Here is a 22,400-nt window from a genome sequence, read left to right on the forward strand (position 1 = left end):
TGGGCATATTGCCGTAGTCTTTATTCTGCATCTGGGTTTCTGACTGCCAAAGAAAAAATGAAAGGCAAAGAGGAGACAACTCAAGCAGATTTCTACAGCAGTTTTTAGCAACTCTTTGGTAAGAGGAGTTTTGTTTTAACCTAATTTGTGGTACCTTCTGTAGGCAATAGTCTTAAATCCTATGGTTATAGACTGTGTTAAGTAAATATGATCAGTTTCTCGCCATTTCTCTACCTAAAATGCAGTTAGCCACAATAGGAAGCTGTAAGGTAGCCATTTTAAATATAGTGGACATTTCTGCAAATTCTGTGTTCTTAAAAATCATTTTACAATAAATTGAAAGTAAGCCAAACTTTGCAAAACATCTGTCATTTCAGGAATTGCATTTGCATTAAATAAGACAGTTAGCAGCCACTTCCCTTGAGTACACACCTTCAGCTCACAAAAGTCTTACCTCATCTGCCAAGCAGTGCTGTGATTTGTTCAGCCCTGGCTTGAATGCCCTGTTAGAATCATAGAATCATAGAATGGCCTGTGTTGAAAAGGACAGTAATGATCATCTAGCTAGGAGCCTTGGTAGGCTCATTTAACTTTCTGCAGGAAACGGTGGCATCTGTGAGCAATATCCAGCACTGCCAGGGGGCACTTTGGTGCCCTTGGAGGAATGTGTGCAAGCAAGAATTGTGAGGAGTAATAAAAAGGGAACATGTGGTTGCAGGGTTTAATTGCAGACTTGCACACAGTGTTTGTTATAGTTAAACATTACTTTTCAGACTTCCTTTTCATAATGGAGATGTACCTATGAAAATGAATTAAAATGCCTAGCATATTAATCCTATGCATTTGTTCTGGAATTCTGGATAAGAAGTGAAGATTGTAGTAGTGATTTTTCAGATGAATTGTCTTGTTAGCAGTCTGTGGTCAGATAGTATTAAAACAGTGGCTGAAACAGGCATATTTCAGTGAGACACAGGCCAATTGTGAATGTTAAAGTGGTTTCTATAAGAAGGCAGATGAGCATTTAATCCCTTCCCTATCAGCTGGAGGATCTTCCATGCTGTGAGCAGTTCCTAGTCACATGTTTCTGAATGGCTATGTGTTATCTGTGACCTTACACAGAGCAAGAGAAAACAGATGTCTTATCGTTTTGCCAAGTTTCTTGCTTGCAATTTAGGAACAATTCCACACGCACAGCGAGGTTCTTGTTAATTTGTTTCAGATGATGGCAGAACCTTTCGCATTATGTAGGACTCCTGATCACCACTTTTCTACAGAAATGAGCATTAGCGGTTGACCGTTTCTCTCTCTTTTATGAGAAGCAGCATACCTTGCAGTCAGCTTATTAAGCCAGCTCTGCAAGTGCTACTTGGGGATAACAAGTTCATTGAGCTGAAGAAGCACTGTTCTGAAGTTCTGAAGGCACAGCTAAAGGTATTTGGTGAGAGAAGACCGATAGAAACTTGCTGACACCAATGGCTAAAAACAAGACTTCCTAGTTTCCTCAATAATGTGTGCTCTCATGGTGGCCCACAAATCCCGACATTGCCCATAATCTGCAGTGACCTGAGCACTTTCAGTGTCTTTCAGAACCCACTGAAGACCCTGCATGAGATACGAAGAGTCAAGCAATTTTCCTAAATCGTTTAGAAAAAAAAGAGAAATTCCAGTGGTTCACTGGTTTATATTCTAGTTTGTTATCCTGAGTAGGAATCTCTCCACTGACTTTAGTTATTCTTTGTGATCATTCTCCTAATGTTGTACAAATGATTTCATGAGATTTAACTTTTCTAAGGTAAAAGCTGATGATTATATGGTTTCATGGACTTTAACCACGGAAGAATCTACCTTTGAGAGTTCTTGCAATGATTGCTGTCTATAGGCAGGGTTTGAGTTAGGTGCTTATTTTTGCAGGTATTTCATTGCACCCATTTGCTGAATTACAGAAAGTCAGATATCTATGGAGTTAATATTCTTTTCTAACACAGAACTGTAATAACTGTAAACCAAGTTATAGTGGGACAGATTTCAGTAAGGAAGGAAGTCACAAAACTTAATGTATTAAACTGCTGTTTGTCAGAGACAGACAGAGGGATGAGTGAAAAAGTTTGTCTCTCTCCAAACTTCCTGAATTTTTAACTGTTTAACCATTTTCTGTGCCAAATCCTTATATAAAAGCAAACATCTGTTTGTACAGTGCCTTTTGTGTTAGACAGGATAAAGTTGGATGGAGAGTCCTGGTTGTGGCTGCCATTTGGAAGTCAACTTGGAAATCCAGTGTGTTCTAAGGGAGAGGAAATGACTTACTTCTTATAGTCTCCCCACACTTACCCAGATAGCTGTTTTAAGATTCAATCTTATGGAGGTGACAGAAGCTACGTGATGACATGAGAAATTAATGTAGAAGAGGAGGTGTTTTGCTAATGCTAATTAGAGGAGGTTATGCTAATAGGTATAATTTTTCTACTTCCAAACTGCATAAAATTCCAGATATATTGTACAAAGGAGTTTGGTCTTCCTTTATGTCCGCACCAGTGGTATTATCTCAGTATCATAAAACAGCCTTTTTGTGTACCAATGGCAGTCTTTTTTTTTTTTTTTTTTTTTTTTCTCTCCCTTCTTCCCAGCAAAATTAAGAAGTGGATTAAATTAATTTATTCTGATCTATTTGCTTTATGGTTGAACCGCTGCCACTCCCTAGGGCTGAAGCATCTGCGGTGCAGTTATAACCTCTGTGCACTTTGGCATGTGTTTGTTGGCAATTAACTATTTTGTTCTGGGAAAATTAGAAGAGAATGAAATTCCGGCTACTATTCCACAATTTCTTCGTGACAGCCTGATCATCTTAACTTCTTTTTGCCTTTCGTCCCCCATCTCAGCCTTCTTTACCAGCTGTAAAAATATCTTCCACTTTTTTTTCCACTGTGGTAAGTCCCACTGAAGGACCAAAAGCAGAAGCAAACACTTGTAGGTCCTTTGTTGCTGAAATTTCTTTAAAAAGCCTTACGGAAATCTTTAGGCCCTTCTAACTGAATACAGATGGAAAAACAAAAAACAACAACAACAACAACAAAAAAACAAACAAACAAACAATGTGAGTCCTTAAGCATAAGATTTGCTTCCCTGTTTTAACTTTATTTTTTGGAGTGTAAGAATTTGTTTCTGTGCCTAAAAGAACCAAGACTTAGCCATCTGGCCCTTTTTTCCCTAGGGAATGCCAGTCCCACCTGAGAGATGATATCCAGGACAGGAAACTAATGAATTATACAATTTGTTGCTAAAGGTGCCGAGATATTATTAATACAAGGGCAGTTTAATGACAGATCGGTGTTTATTCTTTATAAGAAAGTATCACCACAGCTATAATCGCTTCAATAAATGCTTTGATTCCTGTAGGTGTTACAGGGTTGTTTTCATTTTGTTTTTTGTTTTGATTCAAACTTCTCTTAGCTTAACCCATTTGCACAGAATGAAAATACACTGAGGCTAATGTCAACAAAATCACATTTGTTTCATATCGTACTTTTCTAATGCCAATAAAGTTCTTCTGAGTATTATACATGCTGTAGAGACTTACGTCTATACAGAAAGCTACAATGATGACATCAAGCTTTTGCACAACTGTAAGGGCCAAATCATACAGATCTGTGTAGATTAAGAATGTATGTAGTAACAAGAGTACAGCCATCAATTAGCAATACGAGAAAGATGCAAGAGATGCATCCTAAACCACAACTGGAAAATCTGTTGACAAACACTTGAAACAATTGATTTCAACAGAAATGTTTCTTTGATTAAGATGGAATTTCTTGCTACATGCATATACCACAAAAAGTAGATAGCCATAAGGTTAGCAGAATTGCAGACATGCCTACGTTTGTCTCTCATATCTAATATGAGCCCTAATAATTTACTGGCTCTGTTGTTTTGTCTGTTCCTAGAGACATTTTTGGAACACTTTTTTATTGTTTCAATACATAATGTAAAACTATTACAAAAACTCAAACATGTTCATGCATGAGAGAAGAGAGAGGGGTTCCACTTTTCTGTACATTAGGCTATTCTTATGAAAATATTTTCGCCATGTAACCAATTGTAAATGCATTACCTCTTTTTTCCCCATATTATTTTTGTATTCTCATTCTATAATTTTGTGTGTTTAATTTACATCTCTTTTTTTTTTGTAGTTTTTCCACCACTCTTGTATCTCCTTGTCATTTTTCCCTTGTGTTGATTTTGCTGCTTCTTCATTCCAAAAGAATCTGAAACATGAAGTTGTAACATGCACTATAAATTAGTCAATTATTCACCTTTATCTTCACTTAAAAATGTCCTTGTCAGCAGTATTTAATACTAAGAGGAGGAGAGCTTCTCTTAGGAATGCAATATATAGTGACAGAAGATGAAGATTGCTAATGCTAGGGAGAATCATCTTTAAAGGTAAAACTATTTAGCAGTAGATATACGTAATGGCTCTTATATTTTGTGTTCAAAATGTCTTTCCCAATGCTAGTATAATAACAGCTGTTTTTAATTCTGTTTCAGCAACAAGAACAGGATCCAACGAATTTATACATTTCCAATTTGCCACTTTCAATGGACGAGCAGGAGCTTGAGAACATGCTTAAGCCTTTTGGGCAGGTTATCTCTACGAGGATATTGCGTGACTCGAGTGGGACAAGCCGTGGTGTTGGCTTTGCCAGGTACTTCAGTGTCATTAGCTATGTTGGCAGCGTTTTGCCCCTTGTTAATTGAAAAGGCCGGAATAGGGATATCTAGATACAAGAAGAGCTTTGCTCGTTTATCTTTTGCTTAGTAAAATGTGGCTGTGTCTCATTTTGCTTACGTGGCTGAATCTGAATCTATTGTTCTTAGTAGACAACTGACAAGAATAAGAGTCCATCTCTAGTACTTCCTCCTTGTTGTACTTCTCTTTTCTTCTCTATGCCTGAAGCAAGGGTTATGCAGTGTTTCACTGAAACGTCTGCTGTGACATTTGTCTTGTGAGGCTTGAATTCCAAACAAGAAGCCATAGGGAAAACCACCCCGCTATCCCCTCTTCATCATTACTTCCTGTGAGAAAATCCACTCATCATCATTTCTTTTTGGATATCATTGCTTGGAATTGTCTGATTCATTAGCATCATTTGGGAAAGAAAATATTTGTATTTACATTAAATTTTACCTTGAAATATTTGGCAGCTTGATTCAGTACACATCCTAAATCAACAAGAATGAACATTTTCCATAAATTAGTGGATGGCTCCCATGTATTCCATCTGTGTGCAACCGCCTTTTCTGTAGTTAATACAGTCATTTGTTGTGGGGCTTCCTCACCTAAGTTTTCTCTGCATCTTTCTGGTATTTTCCCATCTCTAATTAAGACCTGCTTAATGTGGAAATCAAAATTTGGAGACTTTAGATTGGAGTTTTCCATTAACGAAAATAGGGGAGTGCTATGTGCGGGTACTGTGAAGGGCAGAATCCAGTAACATTCAAGCTAAGATTTGGTAGGCCGTGTGCGTTTATGCATTCTTTTTTCTCTAAACTTGCTTACTAATTCTACCTGGAATCCACAGTGGTATTTTATGAATTCTTTTATTTCGATATAGCCAGAAGAGTTTTAAAATTCTGTGCAGAAATCTTGTGTGTATTTAAAACCTTTCTCCTAATGAAGGTGTTATGGAAGATTAGTTTTAAAACGTTTTGTTAATAGATTTTGTGTTATAGATTGTATTATTATGTGTACATAGGCATTGAATATTATCTGTATTTATGTGTTTGTTATTTTTAGATACATGTATACATAATACAGTATTTACAGAATAAGCTGTTATTGTGATATCGTTGCATAAATATTAAAGCTAAAAATATTCACTTTCAAATTGTCCAAGAAACACATAAACATAAAATAAAGATTATCATTTCTTGCCTGTGGGAGCATTTCACCAGGTGGATAATATAGACAGACTCGAGTCTGAAACTAAATAATATTGTTTGTTTCATCTGAAAGAAAAAAATTACAGTTCTTTGGTTCAGATCCAAAAATCCAGAACTTCTGTAAATTCCCTAGAAGGTGGTTTTGAAACCACAAAGAAAACTGTTTAGTCTGACATTTTGATGTTTTTGGTTCTCATGTATGATGACATCTCATGGGTCTGTGCAGAAAGGCTATCAGAATTAAAAAGGTGCCAAGGCTTAACTTGTTTGTAGTGCTGCTTCTTTGCTGCTGAGGTCATTGGGCATAATTTTTGGATCCACATTAAAGAACTCAGTGAGCAAATGAAAAGAAAATCCTGTTAACTTTAAACATTATCTTTCAGACAGCTGCAAAATGTATTCTATTAAAATACGTTTCACTTTACTTGCACATCTCGGTAATCTGTTCCAATTTAGTCCAACTTGGTTGTTAGAGCCGACACATCTACATTGCAATTAAGGATGTAGCTGCAACCTGTGGAGCCACTCCCAGACCAGCAGTAGCTCAACAGCAATCCACCCAGTCTATTAAGGCTAGTTTTGACAACAGAAATACACTAACCTGTTCAGGATGCTGGATTGTCAGTAACTGCCACAGCTGTTCTGTTATTGGTTCCTGTTTGGAAGGTAACAATGATTAAATGAGGGACAGGCACATGGTTTAGTTGTGACGATACATAGAAACTAAAAGGTTCAAAGGCAGTTTGGGGCATGCAGTCAAGCACATTTGTGTCTGACTGAAACAGTACAATCATTTCAGTATATCAAAAATGGCATTAACTATTTTTGTATGCATCGTGTATGCTTAGAATTTAATTAAGAATTTATATCAATCTACTTTTTTGAAAAGCAAAAGCACTACAGTTATCTGCGTTTTTCCTAATTTCTGAGTTAATTAGAGTATTGTATTTGCAGTGTGTACTGCAATACTGCAGTATTTGCAGTATAAATTTGCATTGTACCTTTGACCTTAAACTGTGTAAATTAAAAAATATTAGCTGTGTTTTGTTTTTAGCTTTCTGAAGTAGTATATTCTTACAAAACATCATCTTCGTTGCTCTAATGGGAAAGCAGTCACAAGAGCGAAGTAAAAAAAAAAAAAAAAGTAAAAAAAAAAAAAAAAAAGTAAAAAAAAAAAGAAAGAAGTGTGCACGAAAAAAGGCAGGAATATGGAAATCTGAGCATTTAGTTTATGTAAATTATTCTTTATTTTCCTAGGATGGAATCAACAGAAAAATGTGAAGCGGTGATTGCTCATTTTAATGGAAAATTCATAAAGACACCAGCAGGAGTTTCTGGTATGTTGCATGTATTTCTAATGAGATGAATGGATGAGTTACTGCTTACATAGTGGGAGCCTGTTTGACTGATTGTTGTATCTGGCTTCTCATTGAGAGGCAGCCTTATAAAAATTAAACTGTTTCTTGTTGGATGACTGTAATAGTTGCTCACTTGTAACGTGGTAGATCACTTCCCTACTCTAATTCTTTTCTAGGAATCTATCCTCATAGCACGTAGATGACCAGCTAAGATGCCTTAGGCCAGTTACACGCAAATTATATCCCACGTAATTCCAGCTGAAGTCAGGAGACCAGGATGTGTTGTATGTGCATCAGAACTGAATTTGTCTGATTTTCCATGAGCAATTTATCTATATAAAGAGGTGAAAAATGAACTGCTTTTGCAATCTGTTGATTTTTTCCAAACTAAGCGTGAAAAAAGATTTGATTAAAAAAGTTTTTGATTAAAATTTGATTAAAAAATTCTGTAACAGTGCCTTTATGCCAGGCGTTTTCATTCACTGGGAGTTTTTACTCTCAAGTCAGAGCAGGCTTTGAGGTTCTTCAGGAAGGTGAAAGGAGGTCAACAAAGATAATTCTAGAAATATTGTGCAATGCAAAATGCGGAGATGCTGCAGTTCTTTTGTCACATCAAGTTCCCCAGTGTGCCATCAGTGTGCCAGTGTTTTGTCAGCATTGTTTCTAAAATATTAAACTTAGCATTCCATTAACTCAAAAATGAGGAAAAAAAAATCAGAGCAGCAGAGTAAAACAGAAGGAAATCAGGATAACATCAGAGAAAAGAATGCATGCCTGACATTCCAGCCTGCTTTTGGTAGCCATTTTATTGAGGGTCCCAAGTGAGAATTTTACAAATTACATAGTTGACATGGTTACTGAACCACCTTTATACCACTGGTGGAATGTTTGCCAGAGCCTGACCTTGGCACAGAGAAAGAGGGAAGCAGCCATCAGCAGGCAGAAAAGAATCCAGCTTGCTCAGTAAGGCTGCATACATGCCTCATCCCTAAAAGATTACTCCAGTTTGAGGCAGTCTGTGCTGCGGTAGGGATGGCAAGCTACTTCAGAGCTCAGGAAACCACTCCCTTCACCAGCACTAATCTAATGCAGGGCTTTGACTTTGCTGGCTTTTGCAGACCCTCTGTGCTGGGATTGATTGTCAAGGCTACAATTATTTTGTTGAAACTTTGTTGCGTGTAGGGGCTTTAACATTTATTTTTCTATTTCATATATTTAGCAATCTGTTTTATGAAGTGAAAAATCCCTCTAGGGGCAAAGAGATAATGGGGTGATTTTCTCTGAACGTTGACTGTGCTCTGATCCGCCCCCCGTGATTATTTTTACAGTGCTGCTATTGCTTGGACATAATTAAGAGTAAGAAGTACGGAGAAACCAAGAGTTCAAATTAACATATAGGGGGTTCTGTTCAATTAGAGCCAGTAAAAAGCTGTAATAGAACTTCCTATTAGTGTTTTTAGTGTGCTTATTCTCACTTGCTTTGTGCTGTTCTCAGTGAGTGAGCCATCGAGTGTATCGCATTAACCATATTCTCAGTTAAATGAAATAAGTTGCATGTGCCATGGTGCTGAATAACTTTACAAATGACAAGGTGAACAGGGGAGTCATGTAAAGCAAGATCCCTGATGCTGTTGTATAGACTATAGCCTCAGCTGTCTTTAGCTGTACTTTTCCATGCTGGTGCTGTGAAGTTTTGTTGCTCCATGGGATGGTTTTTATGGAGTTCAGTTTCTTCCTGGAGGTCCTCACCACACAGCAGGCATGTGTCCAATAGTGCAGGCTTATGAGAGGCTGCAGCTTGACAATACCCTATGTTCTGCCAAAAAGTGGGGCAGAGCCATGGGGCAGCTGTGTTTTTAGGCTACCTGCACACAGAGAGGGGGATTGCAGCAGGAAAAGCTCTTGCACAAACAAAGGTTAGGAAAATGTTTCAAAATAGATTAGCATCTTTTGGGGTTACAGAGCAGCAAGTTCAAATACATAGAAAATAAAACCATGGAACAGGAACTATGTTTAAATTAAAACGTTGTGTCCTCAAAACTTGGCTAAAATCAGCAAAGGGAGCTGGCTATAAAAACACTGTTATCAGGACAAGGAGGATAGGAGAGAAGGCCTGTAATGAAATAGGTGTGGGAGGAAGAACATCTGTTTAACAAAAACATGCTTTCATAATGCGTCTTTGTTGTTTTAACTAAGTTTGGGCTTAAAAAGTAGAATGGGTTAAACACGGTTATGAGAAGCATGGGAAGACTGAACAGAAATTCCTTTGTGAGTCTGCAAGGGCCAAGGGTAGCATAGGGCATTCACAAATGCACCGAATGTAGAACTTCTGAGTGACAAAATGCCTCACAGTGAGCACTGATGATGTGAATCAAGCTGGAGCCAGGTGCAACAAGCTGCTCAGACTTTACTTCCCTACTCCATAGTAGCTTAATGAAATATATTCAGTATTTAGTGTGTCCTTGTTTGTCTTCTGTCAGGAAGTAGAAAGTTTCACTCAGAATTTCAAATGCACTGCAAGTTGGTATGATCCTACAGCTCCTAGAAATGGTGCATTCATTTCACTGCTTGCTCTCGCCTGGTGTTTGTACTTTCATTAGGCACGTCATTGCAATACTTTTTTCTGATTTGTGGATTGTTAAATCTAGTCCATTTCTCTCAGAGCTTTGATTTTTGTATTTCATACCCTTCTGAACTGAATATTTATGCTATTGCTATGCTCATGAAAAGTACTTTTGCATTTAGTTCTACTCTTCTCTGTAAAGAATTACTGATTTCAGTGAGTTATTTAAAGCTTGTCTTTTTCTTTTTCTATGAAACATAAACCTCGTGAGGTACATAGGAAGAAAGAGAGATTAAATCCTTACATTGAGCAAAACACAGAAGAAGAAGAATAGTGAGGGCAGACGTAGCATACTTCTAGCATCCTTCCTTTTAAAAATATATTTAATATTTCCTATCTCTGTGCTTTGTGCTGGATCTATAACAATTGCAGAAATGATCTGCTGGGTAAAATCATGAAAGGCATCTCCTCCTTATTGCACAAGCATGTAGCTGCATGATAATACATGAGAATAATTATATAAATAATTACATAAAGCAGTTATTCTGTAGAATACATAAAGACACACCAAGGTATGTAAGTTTGAGTGTATTCATCTTTCTTAACTTTTTTATTATAAGGTGAAGAGTTACAAGAACTTTCTGCCTCTTGAATTATTTTGTAGCTCTTTTACTGAAAGGAGCTTCTTTGTTGTTTTGCATATATGCATTTTTTTCAGTGGAAAAAAGGCAGAGATCATTCTTGCTAAGCAACCCATAGTATTTTTTACTTTTGCTCCAGAAATGATGGGTGACAGCAACGACCCAGAGGTCATAGATTATCCATGTCCCACCCTCCCCTTCCCTTTTGCAGCAGATACTGATACTGATCACTTGCACTTTGTTTCAGGGAGAAAGCTGGGGACAGGTGTGAGAGCCCTGCTCATGCAACGCTCTTAACATAGGCCAGGGAGAAGCGTACCAGGTGTGGCAGACACTGTTTGAAATGGTTTTGATCTTGATTACCTGTCTAGTGCAGGAGAGGAAAGAAAATGGAGTACTGAAATTCTTAGTTGCTTACCTCTGAAATTATCCAGAAATCTATTGTTGCAGAAATCTATAAAGTGACTTCAGCCATTTAACCATAAACTCACATTTCTTAGTCGTCTTTCACAGACCCTTTAGAAATAATCTACTATCCACAGTCTGAAAGCCATAGCCAAAGGGTATCAAGAGGTCATTGTGCTGGTGTAACTTCTGATTGCCACACTGAAGGCATCAGAACTAAGATTTTACCCATTAAATCAAAGATGAGGAGCTTTTCCTGCTTTTGTTCTCATAGTTTGTAATTGCTCCTTAGTTTGAAGCGTCAACATTGGAAATGAAAAGAAAAATACTCATTAAACCACTCAAAATATCAAAATGTCACTCTTGCGACAAATTATTAGGTCCTGTGTAAATTATTAAATAAATGTAACCCTGAATGCTGTGTATAAGTGAAGATTAGGATGGTGTGAGGAATATGTATTTTGTTTCTCTTGAAACCTACAAAGCTCCTGATATTTGATATCTTGGATTGCACAACCTGTTTTTTAATTCCCACTGCTTTTGGCAGAAGTTTCTAGCTGTACAGGCTTGCCATATCATTAAAGTGCTGTTTTAATGTTGAAGTTCTTTAATCTCATGTGCTTTGTCACTAGCAAATATATAATGAAAGTCTTTTAAAAGGTGTAGTTTAACAGAAAACTCATAATGAGAATAGTATTTTAAAACTTGTGTTACATTTTTGAATATCTGAAAGCAGAGATTATTGAAATGTTGTCAAATTAGCCTTGTAAAGTCAAGAGTGCGAACATGAAGCCCAGTTGTATCACTTGGTGTGTATTTGGGTAAACGCTGAGCAGACGAAGGCTGAATTCTAATGGACGCATGTGCACAACAAGTATGGCAGGGAAGTATTTTCTCTCTACACTAACATTTTGTTCATTCATTTCTTCTGTAAAGATATTGGTCTTGGAGGGCAATTCAGGGCAGGGGGATTGCTCTGCTCTTTCCACAGCCAGGTTTCAATGCACTGAAAAGTGTGTGGTTGTAGACTGTTTCTGCAGCAGTATCTCATCATCTCCAACCTACTTAGGTGTCTGCTGGTTTTCATTAAGCGTCAGCAGAGTGGGCATTTTCCGTGTCTTAGCCAGAGATGCATAAATTCACTGTAAGTCATAGCCTTTTAAATCAGCCGTCTCTTAGCTGTGAATGCTACTCCAAATATTTATGCTGTGCCTCCCTGTCTTGCACATACAGACAAATCACCGAGTGAATAACAGTTCCCTTCATCTGGACCTGAACGCTTCCCAACAATTAAACAATAAAAATGATTCTCCCTTCCTTCCTGGACCACAAAAAAAAAAAAAAAAAAAAAAAAAGATTGCCTGACTGGTCTGTAGGGCTTGCTGCAGCTTTTTCTTGTATATATGTAATACATTCATGTTTATATGTGTTAGAGAGAGAACATCCTACATATCTTAGGAGAAATAGGAGGAAAGCTAAACTGAAGAAATCAATTTCTAAAGGGCTGTGATTATTCTTCTGTAAGAGGGAGATCAGTAGATCCTACTTGGCTCCTGCGAAGGTTATCTCTCCTGAGCCTTCTCTGGTGACCACCAGTCATTGCATTCCTAAAGCAATCATAGAATAGAGGAGGGTAGCAGCTGCCTGTGAGCAGCCCTTGCAGCCCAGAGGCAATGCTGAGTGTGGAGGGGATGAAGGCTCTCTGGCCCCACGGCAGGAATTGTGTGCCAGGAGCTTTGGGCTTTCACTCTCCCTGAAGCCATTTGATCTTCAGAAAACATGCTGTGCCATTCTGCTTCGGTCTCTACTCTCACCCACCCCAAACCTTCAATGAACATGAGTAGTGCTCAGGTTGCAAGGAGAGCAGCCAAAAACCGAGGCTTTTCACTGCAGATGTCCTCCTTATCAGCATTTAGATCTTGAACTGGAATCAGGGAAGATGAAAGCTATACAGCCTTCTCAGAGCAGTTGGTGGTATGAAATAGACAGTCCACTGCTTTTTTTTGTTTTTCTTTTGATGCGAGCTGCATCGTTTGGCATTGTTTATAGACACAGTGGGGACTGTGGAAAAAGGTGGAAAGTCAGAAACATAAGGGTTCCCATGACCAGATCTGTGCTCAATAAGATGGAGAGCAAACTTCTGGCAAATCACAAATAATTGCCTTAGTTATTTGGGGATCTTTTTCCTTTTCTTTTTCCTTTCCTTCAATTCCTTCCTTTCCTTCCTTTCTTTTCTTTTCCTTTTTCTTCTCTTCTTCTTTTTCTTCTTTTTTTCTTTTCATCTTCCCTCCCCTCCTCTTCCCCTTCCTCTTCCCTTCTTTTCATCATTTAAAATTAAGTTGTATTCAGTCACCTAATGACAAAAATGTCATTTATTCTGAAAATATGTTTTTTTTTTTTTTAATGAAGATTATGTTCAAACAGTTGAGCAGATTTGCTCCGACTTTCCAAAATAAATGATCTTTATCTTGAGACGATGGGAAATGTAAGCTCAAATAACCCTTACAGAAGAGTTTTGTACAACGCACTCTGGAGACTTCTAATGAAGACATAATATAGTTTTAAATAAAGTGTTTATTATTCATGAGTGCTGTAATACTGAATCACAGGTCTAGAAACCTCTAATATTATTAGGTGCCTTTGTATGCTGTTCTAGAGACACTTTTTTTTTTTAATTATCTCTTCTAAAAAATTAGTGTGTATTTTGGAAGTCACGTGTGCTTCTCACCATAATAGATGGTTTGAAATAATTCTTTGAAAGGGTTGATAACTGAAAGGGTTGATAAACAAGGGGAAATGGTTTTAAGTTGAGGGAGGGGAGATTTAGGTTGGACATCAGGGGGAAATTCTTTACAGAAAGACTGATGAGGTGCTGGAACAGCTGCCCAGAGAGGTTGTGGATGCCCTGTCCCCAGAGGTGTTCAAGGCCAGATTGGATGGGGCCCTGGGAAGCCTGGTCTAGTATTAAATGGGGAGGTTGGTGGCTCTGTCTGTGGCAGGGGGGTGGGAGATTCATGATCCTTGAGGTCCCTTCCAACCCTGGCCATTCTGTGATTCTGTAATTCATAAATAGCTAGATTTCTACTCAACTTGGCAAATGGCTTTTTTTGTTTTGGGTACTTAACTGCTTGTATTGTAGTGTTCTCTTTCTGATCTTTTTCTTCACCATGTAAAATCAAGGAAAAATAATTTCGGACCACACCCTGATATCTTTAGCCATGTTCAGTAACATGTGATTAACTCCCACTTATTCCAGTAGAATTTAATGCAGATTAAAATGCTCTGTTACATGAGCAACGTCAACTTGTCCTTCAGTCTGTTGATACACTGCATTTTTGCCACAAATATGCAAAGAATACTCTTGATAGAAGACCCCAAAACAAAACTGTTCTGGTAATGCAAAAAAAATCCCTTTAGTAATGGAAAATTTTGAAGAGATTATTCTCCAGTTTCTGTCTCCTACTTGAGGGTTTCTGGTACTTCATTGCTCATTTACTTCACCCTCCATAGTCTCCAATATTTTTCCCATTTTTAGCCTAAACTTTTCCTAGTTTATTTTATGGTTACAGGATTTTAATGTTTTTTTAATGATTGTCTCTGTAAGACAATCCATTTGAAGTTAATTCCGTTGTTAGGTACAATGAAGTCTGACTCTCTGAGATAAAAGTTATGTGGCTGCTGAATAGCAGCGTATGATCCACAGCAGTGCAGATCTCTGAAGGACACGTGATCCATTCTGAGATGAGACAAGCAGCCACGCTCCAGCTCTGCCTCCCAGTCCATCACCTTTCCTATGGAAGTCTGTCAGTGATGTATCATGTAGGAAATGCATTTTTTTTTTTCTCAGTGGAACCAGACCTAGTATTTCATGTGTACCATTCAAAACCAACGATGACTTGGCTGGCAGTGAGTTGTGTTTTGGCTGTGCCAGTAGTTTGGAAGTCAGATTCTGGGCTGGGTTGTTGGTCCCCTGAGGTTTTCAGTACTCACTGTTCCTCTGAGTTAGGGAAGTACCAATGGTCCTTTTTAAATGCAGGCATAATGAAGGGCATGTCAGTGCCGGTCATGGTTTTAATAATAGATTTTATTGCAGGATATAGATATGCTAAAATTTTCCTCTGGGATGATTTTTTACACACAGTCCCCCCAACCCTATGTGTTTACTCTGCACTGGGACGTTTGCACGTTGTCAGATCCGGCCTCATCTCATTCAGGTGTTTCCAAACAGAGAACGGCTCAGAGGAGTGTCACCTTAAAGCTTAGACAGCTCATGTCTCAGGAATTACTGGCAGAGAAGTGTTCACATCCAAGTCATAACAGAGCTTCCACCCTGTGATTAGAGAGGGTGTGGTGTTATGTGGCTCTGTGCTTCAGCCACGGGTACACAGAGCTGTTGCAGCTTAAGCCAATCTTAAGGAAAGAGCACTGTTCTAACTTCTGTTTTTTGATTGATTGCATTTCAGGCGTTGAAGTTGTGGTAAGGATTATGTTATGCCAAAACTAAAAAACATATAGCGACACCATTTAATGGCATTTTGCAAAGAATGAGATAAAAGAAAAATCTTGAAGAGCTTGTGGTTGCATTGCACGCTCTTTATAGATCAGAGATAGAAAGGGAATGGAAAGTTGTGTCATTTTTTTGGTGCAAGGTGACAGGAGATAAAGGTGTCCAATCTATCTGGCAGATGTGACTAAGTGGAAGTACAGTGCAGCTCTGGTCATTCTTGATGAGCAGAACTGCTTGAAGCTTTGGGACGTTACTGAGCCCTCCAAGAAGAGGAGAAATATTTGAAAGCCATTTCACATACGTTCTTCACCTTCTGTACTTGTACCTTCCTGTATATGAATAGTTCTGCAAGTAATACTCTTCCTTCCTTCTCAGTTCCTGCAGAACCTTTGTTGTGCAAGTTTGCCGATGGAGGACAGAAAAAGAGACAGAATCAGAATAAATACATACAGAATGGAAGAGCATGGCACAGAGAAGGCGAGGTGAGACTTGTAAGTCCTCCCTTCAAGCTCTAGTGTGGGTGTACAATAATGAATACTTATGGAAATGATAGGCATTGAGACTTCTTGGCTCGGCTCTTTGGCATATTAAAAATATGCAAGCAGCCCTCACCTGACAATTTGCAACTCTATAAACTGCTTAACTGTATCTTCCTTAAGAGAAAAAAAGACAAAATGTAAAACATCAAATTGTATCTCATTAAAATGAACACTGAAATCTCCTTTGCTTTGGTCAGGAGTATATATGAAATATCTCTGATATTATAAAGCTATGTGAAACGTAACTTTATTTACATCTAGTAAGAAATCCCTTTTGTTCATGCAGAACTGAAGCGCACAGCCATTTTTGAAGGTTAAAACAGTGCAGTGCAGCATTAAATTTTTCCGTTTGTTGCAGCTTTTTTTAATCTTTAATATTCAAGATAATATTTTCATAGGTTTACTGTGATTACCAAGCCAGGATACCTCATACGTATGAAACAACAAAATTCTAATGTGTCTTCTGAAAAGTGGGCTCCTTGTTCGTTTTTATAGTTAATATATTGTATGCCTAATGTAGCCCTAGTGTAATCATCCTTATGCTCTGCCTCTCAAACATGGCACATGTTATCTAAGCCAGGTATTTTATAGATTGCATTTTTGTTCTTCTTGATGGAAACTTTTTGGCCAATATTACAGACTCTCTTTACTTATTATTACTTCTGTCAATTAACCTTTCCCTAATTGTAGGATAATCAACTGTATCAATACAAGTTTTCAGCTAAAATTAATAGTAATTAATGAGTATGAGAAATAATTTACAAGCAAAATGAATTGTGTCAATTCTCTTTCCACTTATTTTTTTTAAAGGCTGGAATGACACTCACTTACGATCCAACAACAGCTGCTTTACAAAATGGGTATGTTAAGTGCTGGCACACTAAGAAAAAAATATTTGCATTATGAAATATGCATAGAACTGGCATTTAATAAATATTTCTATATTTTCTAGATTTTATCCTTCACCCTACAGTATTACAGCAAACAGAATGATCACTCAAACGTCTATTACGCCATATATTGCTTCTCCAGTTTCCACATACCAGGTTTGTATTTAGAACTTAGGAGCTTCAGTGATTCATTGGAGCTTGTGTTTATTTATCAGTTGCTACATCTGGTTCTCTGCATTCTCCAGTCATGCTACCTTTTAATGAAGGGCCCTCTTCACACTGTACAGCATGAAAATGAAGGCCTTAAAAACTGAAGGTGTGTTTGTTGCAGGAAGCATAGCAAACTAATGGGATGCCAGTTGTCTTGCCAAAAACACTCTCTAAATTGTGGTGATGGCTAAGAGTTTGTAGCCACTTCTGCATTTCATGTATGATTTTTCATTTTTTCTTCATCCAATTCTTTTATTATCAATAATTCACCTCTAAAGTAATTATTCTTTATTTAAATCCTTTTTGGTTTACTGAAGTTTTATTTCAGAGACATCTCTCCATGGTTTTGAACATTTCTGCGGGTGGTTTCAGAGCAAAAAGCCCAGCAGTCATGTGTTACGTAGGTTGGTTAAAAAGGCTGCAAAAACTTGCTTAACATTAGAGAAGAAAACTTGGAAAGGAGTTTGGAGTTCAGATTGTATGAGCATTATCACAGTGTTACCTAAATGATTACCTATCCGGCATTTTACTATTTAACACACAGGTTTTCTACCTGTGGACCATCTGGTTACTGTGCAGAAGTAACCATGTCCCCTCCCATTCCGTCTGAGAAGAGTGAGGAAGAATTGTCCAGTATTAAGTCTGGAGATCTAATGCCTTCTTGCTCCAACAGAGTGTTATGTAGGAGGTGCTCTCTGGGATAAAGGGCAGCTGGATTCATTTGGTATTAATTTCTGAGATGATTTATGCAACACAGTGTTTGCTCCTGGCAGGCAGTGTCACTGATGTATTTTTCAGTATATGGAGTCATTCTGCTTTGTACAGCAATATCTCAAAAACTGCAGCAAGCTCATACCCAGAAAAGCATTATCAGAATTTTTTATTAAAATATAAATTATGAATCAACAGGAGACTCTTGAACGTTCTGAGTCCAAGTAAAAGTTGAAAGTTGGCATGGAAACATGCTTCTTGGGAGCTTGGGATCACTGCTGGGCTTAGTGGGAGAGGTGGGCGACAGTAACGCGTGTTTCTAAAAATGTCATAACCAGTTTTTGTTGTATGTCACATGGAGCTTAAATAGGTGTGGATGGAGTTATTGACGTCATGATACTTAAAGTGCTACAGTAATACGAATTGAAAATGAAAGGGAAGCGTTCTATGGTAGGGAGGGAGGAGATTCTTGTCCAGAAATATTTCACAATTTGAGCATTAGTCACATCATCATTAGTGATCCATCCCACTGAAACTCATTGCAGCGTTCTGTCATCTACACAACAGAATGTATCATAAAAGCATGATTTATTTATTTTTTCTTTGGGGCATGCTATAACCTGTTGCTAGATTTATTCTTATTAAAGGTAAACAAATTTACTAAAGTTTTGGCTAGTGTTTGTTTCTGCAACTCCTGTATACCCAAATGGCATCACTAAGCCAGTTACTATGATAGCATGAGTAGATTAGCCAAAGCTTTCGTCAGGCTGTACCAGAATTTTTGCCATTAAGCTTTTGCCTGGGGAAAGGGAGGGTTCAACTGTTCTACTTTTTACCATTCAATTTCTGAACACCTTGTTACGTTTTTACTGATTAAAAAATAATCTTAAAAAAAAATTGCTCTGAACTGAAAATGAATGCAGAGAGGACGGAAGAAATGTTTCCCGCCTTGTGTTTTTTTGCTCAAGACAGTCTATCTGCCTGTCCTATTCACAGGACACTGGGAAAGAAGGTGAAAAGTTTCAGGGGTTTTAAGTTTCCAGCAGCAATGGTGAGTCAGGTCTGCATGCCCCATGCAGGTCAGATCCTGCCTTATCCTACACGCGTGGCACTACCGGAGATGAAAAAGAGACATTGTCATCTTGCCTTTCATATTTCTTGCAGCACGCTTTTTCAAAGAGCTGTTATGACCAGATCTTTTTAAATAAGAAAACCATATAACCAATTAGTGTATTCTTCACTCCTTTTGATTTACCTTGTCATGTGAAGTTAGGCAACCTGCCTCAGTTTAAGCATCTGGATAATCAGGTTTTTTGGAGAGAAAATACGCTGGCTGCAACAAGAGGGGAATAGTAGAGTGTTAATTTGAAGTGGATAATAAAATACCAATTTTGTTCCAGGTTCAGAGTCCTTCTTGGATGCAGCCTCAACCATATATAATGCAGCACCCGGTAAGTTTTTATACTTCTCCATTGTGGTGTAAACAATTTGCATATTTTAAACAACAGGGAATAGGCCACTTCCAACCCCATTACTTCCAGATAATTGACAATTACATCATAATGATTAAATCATGGATGAAAACGGGAAAGAGAAAGGATTGTGATAACCTGAACTGGTTCTCATTTTATTAGGAAAAAGAGAAAGCTGCCTTCAGGGCATCGACATGATGAGTAAAACTAGATTTACCATGTTGGGATCCTGAGGAGCCTTTCTTTCCTTTCTGAAAATCATGAGCACTTTGCAGTTACCAATGCTTTACATACTGTGTACCAATAGGAAGCTCCAAGGTTTTATAATAGATCTAGAGTTCAGTCTGGATTATCTGTGACAGACAGATGGACATGGTGATATGAAATGGCAGCAGGGGCACTCACTTGAAACAACCTGGATAACCTGTTCTGGCTTCACTATGCATGGGTAACACTACTCTCCCTATACGTCTGGCTGTGGCATCTATACCAGACTGACAAGTTCTAATCTGTTCTCTTGCATGTTTTGCTTCTTATCTATGTCATTTGCCAATTGAGTGCTATTATATCTAAGAGTTATAAGGTTTCTTGATAGGAGAGTTACAAATAATAACAGGCCCTCCTATAGTGAAAAACAAGTCTGTTTCCAGATATGGAAAAGATATTGTCCTGATGTCAGTCAACTTCTCCATGCAGAGTACAGAACGTAAATCTGTGTGGCCAAACATTTTCTTGTGCGTGCAGAGAAGGCGATATTGAGCCTGGCCTCCTTCTCACGCAGTTCACTGTTGTTGTATTTGTAATCTTTGAATGTTAAACACACACACAAACTGGTTTTAACTTTTCTGTCAACTCGGAATTTCCTAAAAGCCATCTTGCAAATTAATGCTGTAGGAGACGCGAGTTAATATGTTATAGCACCGTGAGATCTATCTGTTTTGAAGATATGCAGTATGAGATTTCGTAGCTGAAAAATAACAATCTAGTTTTTTGACGTAAGTTTAGTTTTGGTCTGTGCAGAAATTGGTGCTGTCTTACTCATTTGCTTTGCAGAGAAGCCTGCAGTCTGCAGACAGGAAATTCTTTCAGTGTTTGATGTGCCTGTGACTCATTTCATCTACGCTGGTCACATGGTTGTTTTTCCAACTACACTCCGTAGGGTTGGTTGGTTTGTTTTTTTCTTTCATTTTAAGGAATCGATTAAAAATCCTAGCTTTCAGTACACTGTGGTTATTGCTGTTGATTTTGACCCTCCATCTATTTTAATCAACACTTCTGCAAGCATAACTCATACAGAGTGCTTGGAAATATATTTTTGCAGAACATGATTAGTAAAATAAAATCAGTTGATAACCTTCAATTTCAGATAACTCTGAAAACCTGACAAGCGTGCCTTGGCCTATTTAGCAATGTTGAGTTTTTAAAAATGCTCACACCTTTGTAACTTTGTAAAGTTAGCAAAGTGGCCCCAGAGCCATAGAGCCATCCTGGCAGCTAGTGTTTTTATAGATAACCAAGTCTTTTTGCAGTGCTGCTGACCCCCTCATCTAAAATTTGTCTTGTATGTGAACATGACATGTGCAGGTAACATTCCCCTACCACAGGTGTTCCTCCAAAGCCTCTATTCCTAAAAATGGGACAAATGCTTCTTAAGGCCCGAAATTCCAAAGCTCAAACTAAGCGAATCTGTACCTAGTAATGTGCCAAGTTTTACTGTGAAGTTAACATGTAGTTGAACTCGTGTTTGCAGCAGGTGTCTCAAGTGCATTGTGTATCTGTTTATGCTCAGTAGGAAGTCAGTGCAGTACTTACCCTGTGACCAAGCTGTGCAAAACGCATCCCTGTTAGAGTGCCCAAGAGCTGTGTGCTGAGTCAGTCAGTGCCTTGCATTAAGGAGAATTCATGCAGTACATCCCCTTGAAAGGACGGCACCTACTTAGACTCTCGAAAAACATAATTAAAACCTGATTGTTGCCTTCATCATTTCTTTCTTTGTTTTCACAGGGTGCTGTACTGACTCCCTCCATGGACCACACCATGTCACTACAGCCTGCATCAATGATAAGCCCTTTGACGCAGCAGATGAGTCATCTTTCATTAGGCAGTACTGGAACAGTATGTAGCAATTAAATACAAAATAGAACTTTTGCAAGTGAAAAATATTGTGTGTAGATACCAGTATGCACGTACATTTACATGTAAAAAAATCTTCACTCGATAAAATATTAAGAACTGTCTCCATATATTAATTAGATTCAGCATTATTTATTCAGTCTATTAGCTAGTCAGATATAGTGAGCAAGCAAAATAGATAAAACAAATGAAAGGAACCCAGGAGATGACTCCAGAGTGAAAAAGAAACAACAGTTGTTTTTGTTCAGAAGACCTGAGAGCTGAAAGTTATACATTGTGTGGAGCAAAAATTAGGCAGGAAGAGGAGATGAAGGCCAGACTCTAAACCAACAGACTCTTCTCTTCTGAGTAGAGAGTTAATATACATGTGTGTGTGTAAGGATTAACAGAGAAAAATTCTTTACTGAGTTTTTGAAGGTTAAATCAGGTATTAAAAACAAACAAACAAACAAAAACACCTCAGTTTTCTGAAAAGGCTCTTAGTTTCAGACACAAAAGTCTCTCACGTGTGGGAAACATTTGATATCTATTACATGGTGTCATGACAGGTGTTTTGAATACTCTTAGATTTTCATTGGACTTCAGCTCAGCTTAACATGCTTCTCTCCTTCTAGTACATGCCAGCCACAACAGCTATGCAAGGAGCCTACATACCCCAGTACACGCATGTTCAGACAGCAGCGGTTCCTGTTGAGGTCAGTATGTGATACAGAAGACCAGAGATAAGAGATACAAATATACTATTTTAAATTTATTTTATTGTTATTATTTGTTGCAAGGAGTATTGCCAGCTGAAGTGCTGTAACTGTGCATGTATTCTGACATGTTTGAAAGGTCCTAGACTTGAAGACCTAATTGCAAACATTGCAAGGAAATACAGATTGCAGGTAATGCTGTCTGCTTCTGTCTCACATTTTTTCTCCCTCTTCATTTTCAGGAAGCCAGTGGTCAACAGCAGGTTACAGTAGAGACGTCCAGTGACCATTCTCCGTACACGTATCAACAAAATAAGTAACTGTGAGGTAGGGGCTCCT

The 22,400-nt window shown here is 38.1% G+C and overlaps 1 protein-coding gene across 4 annotated transcripts in view; it reads left to right on the forward strand.

Moving 5' to 3' along the window:
* The window catches only part of RBMS1 (RNA binding motif single stranded interacting protein 1), a 137,827-nt gene that overhangs the window by 111,907 nt on the left and 3,520 nt on the right, over positions 1-22,400 (forward strand). For 3 of the 4 annotated variants that reach the window (XM_042822159.1, XM_042822158.1, XM_042822161.1), the window contains exons 5-13: positions 4,543-4,700; positions 7,195-7,274; positions 15,787-15,902; positions 16,761-16,810; positions 16,903-16,996; positions 19,162-19,212; positions 21,238-21,348; positions 21,981-22,061; positions 22,304-22,388. In XM_042822159.1, coding sequence (XP_042678093.1) covers positions 4,543-4,700; positions 7,195-7,274; positions 15,787-15,902; positions 16,761-16,810; positions 16,903-16,996; positions 19,162-19,212; positions 21,238-21,348; positions 21,981-22,061; positions 22,304-22,381 — 819 coding nt within the window. In that variant the 3' untranslated portion in view covers positions 22,382-22,388. The remainder of the gene's footprint in view (positions 1-4,542; positions 4,701-7,194; positions 7,275-15,786; positions 15,903-16,760; positions 16,811-16,902; positions 16,997-19,161; positions 19,213-21,237; positions 21,349-21,980; positions 22,062-22,303; positions 22,389-22,400) is intronic. The other variant, XM_042822160.1, reaches the window with a different exon arrangement.

The sequence above is a fragment of the Centrocercus urophasianus genome, unplaced genomic scaffold (assembly GCF_019232065.1).
Source record: "Centrocercus urophasianus isolate 14NV4802_14NV808 unplaced genomic scaffold, USGS_Curo_1.0 seq_20, whole genome shotgun sequence".
In the NCBI taxonomy this organism is placed as follows: Eukaryota; Metazoa; Chordata; class Aves; order Galliformes; family Phasianidae; genus Centrocercus; species Centrocercus urophasianus.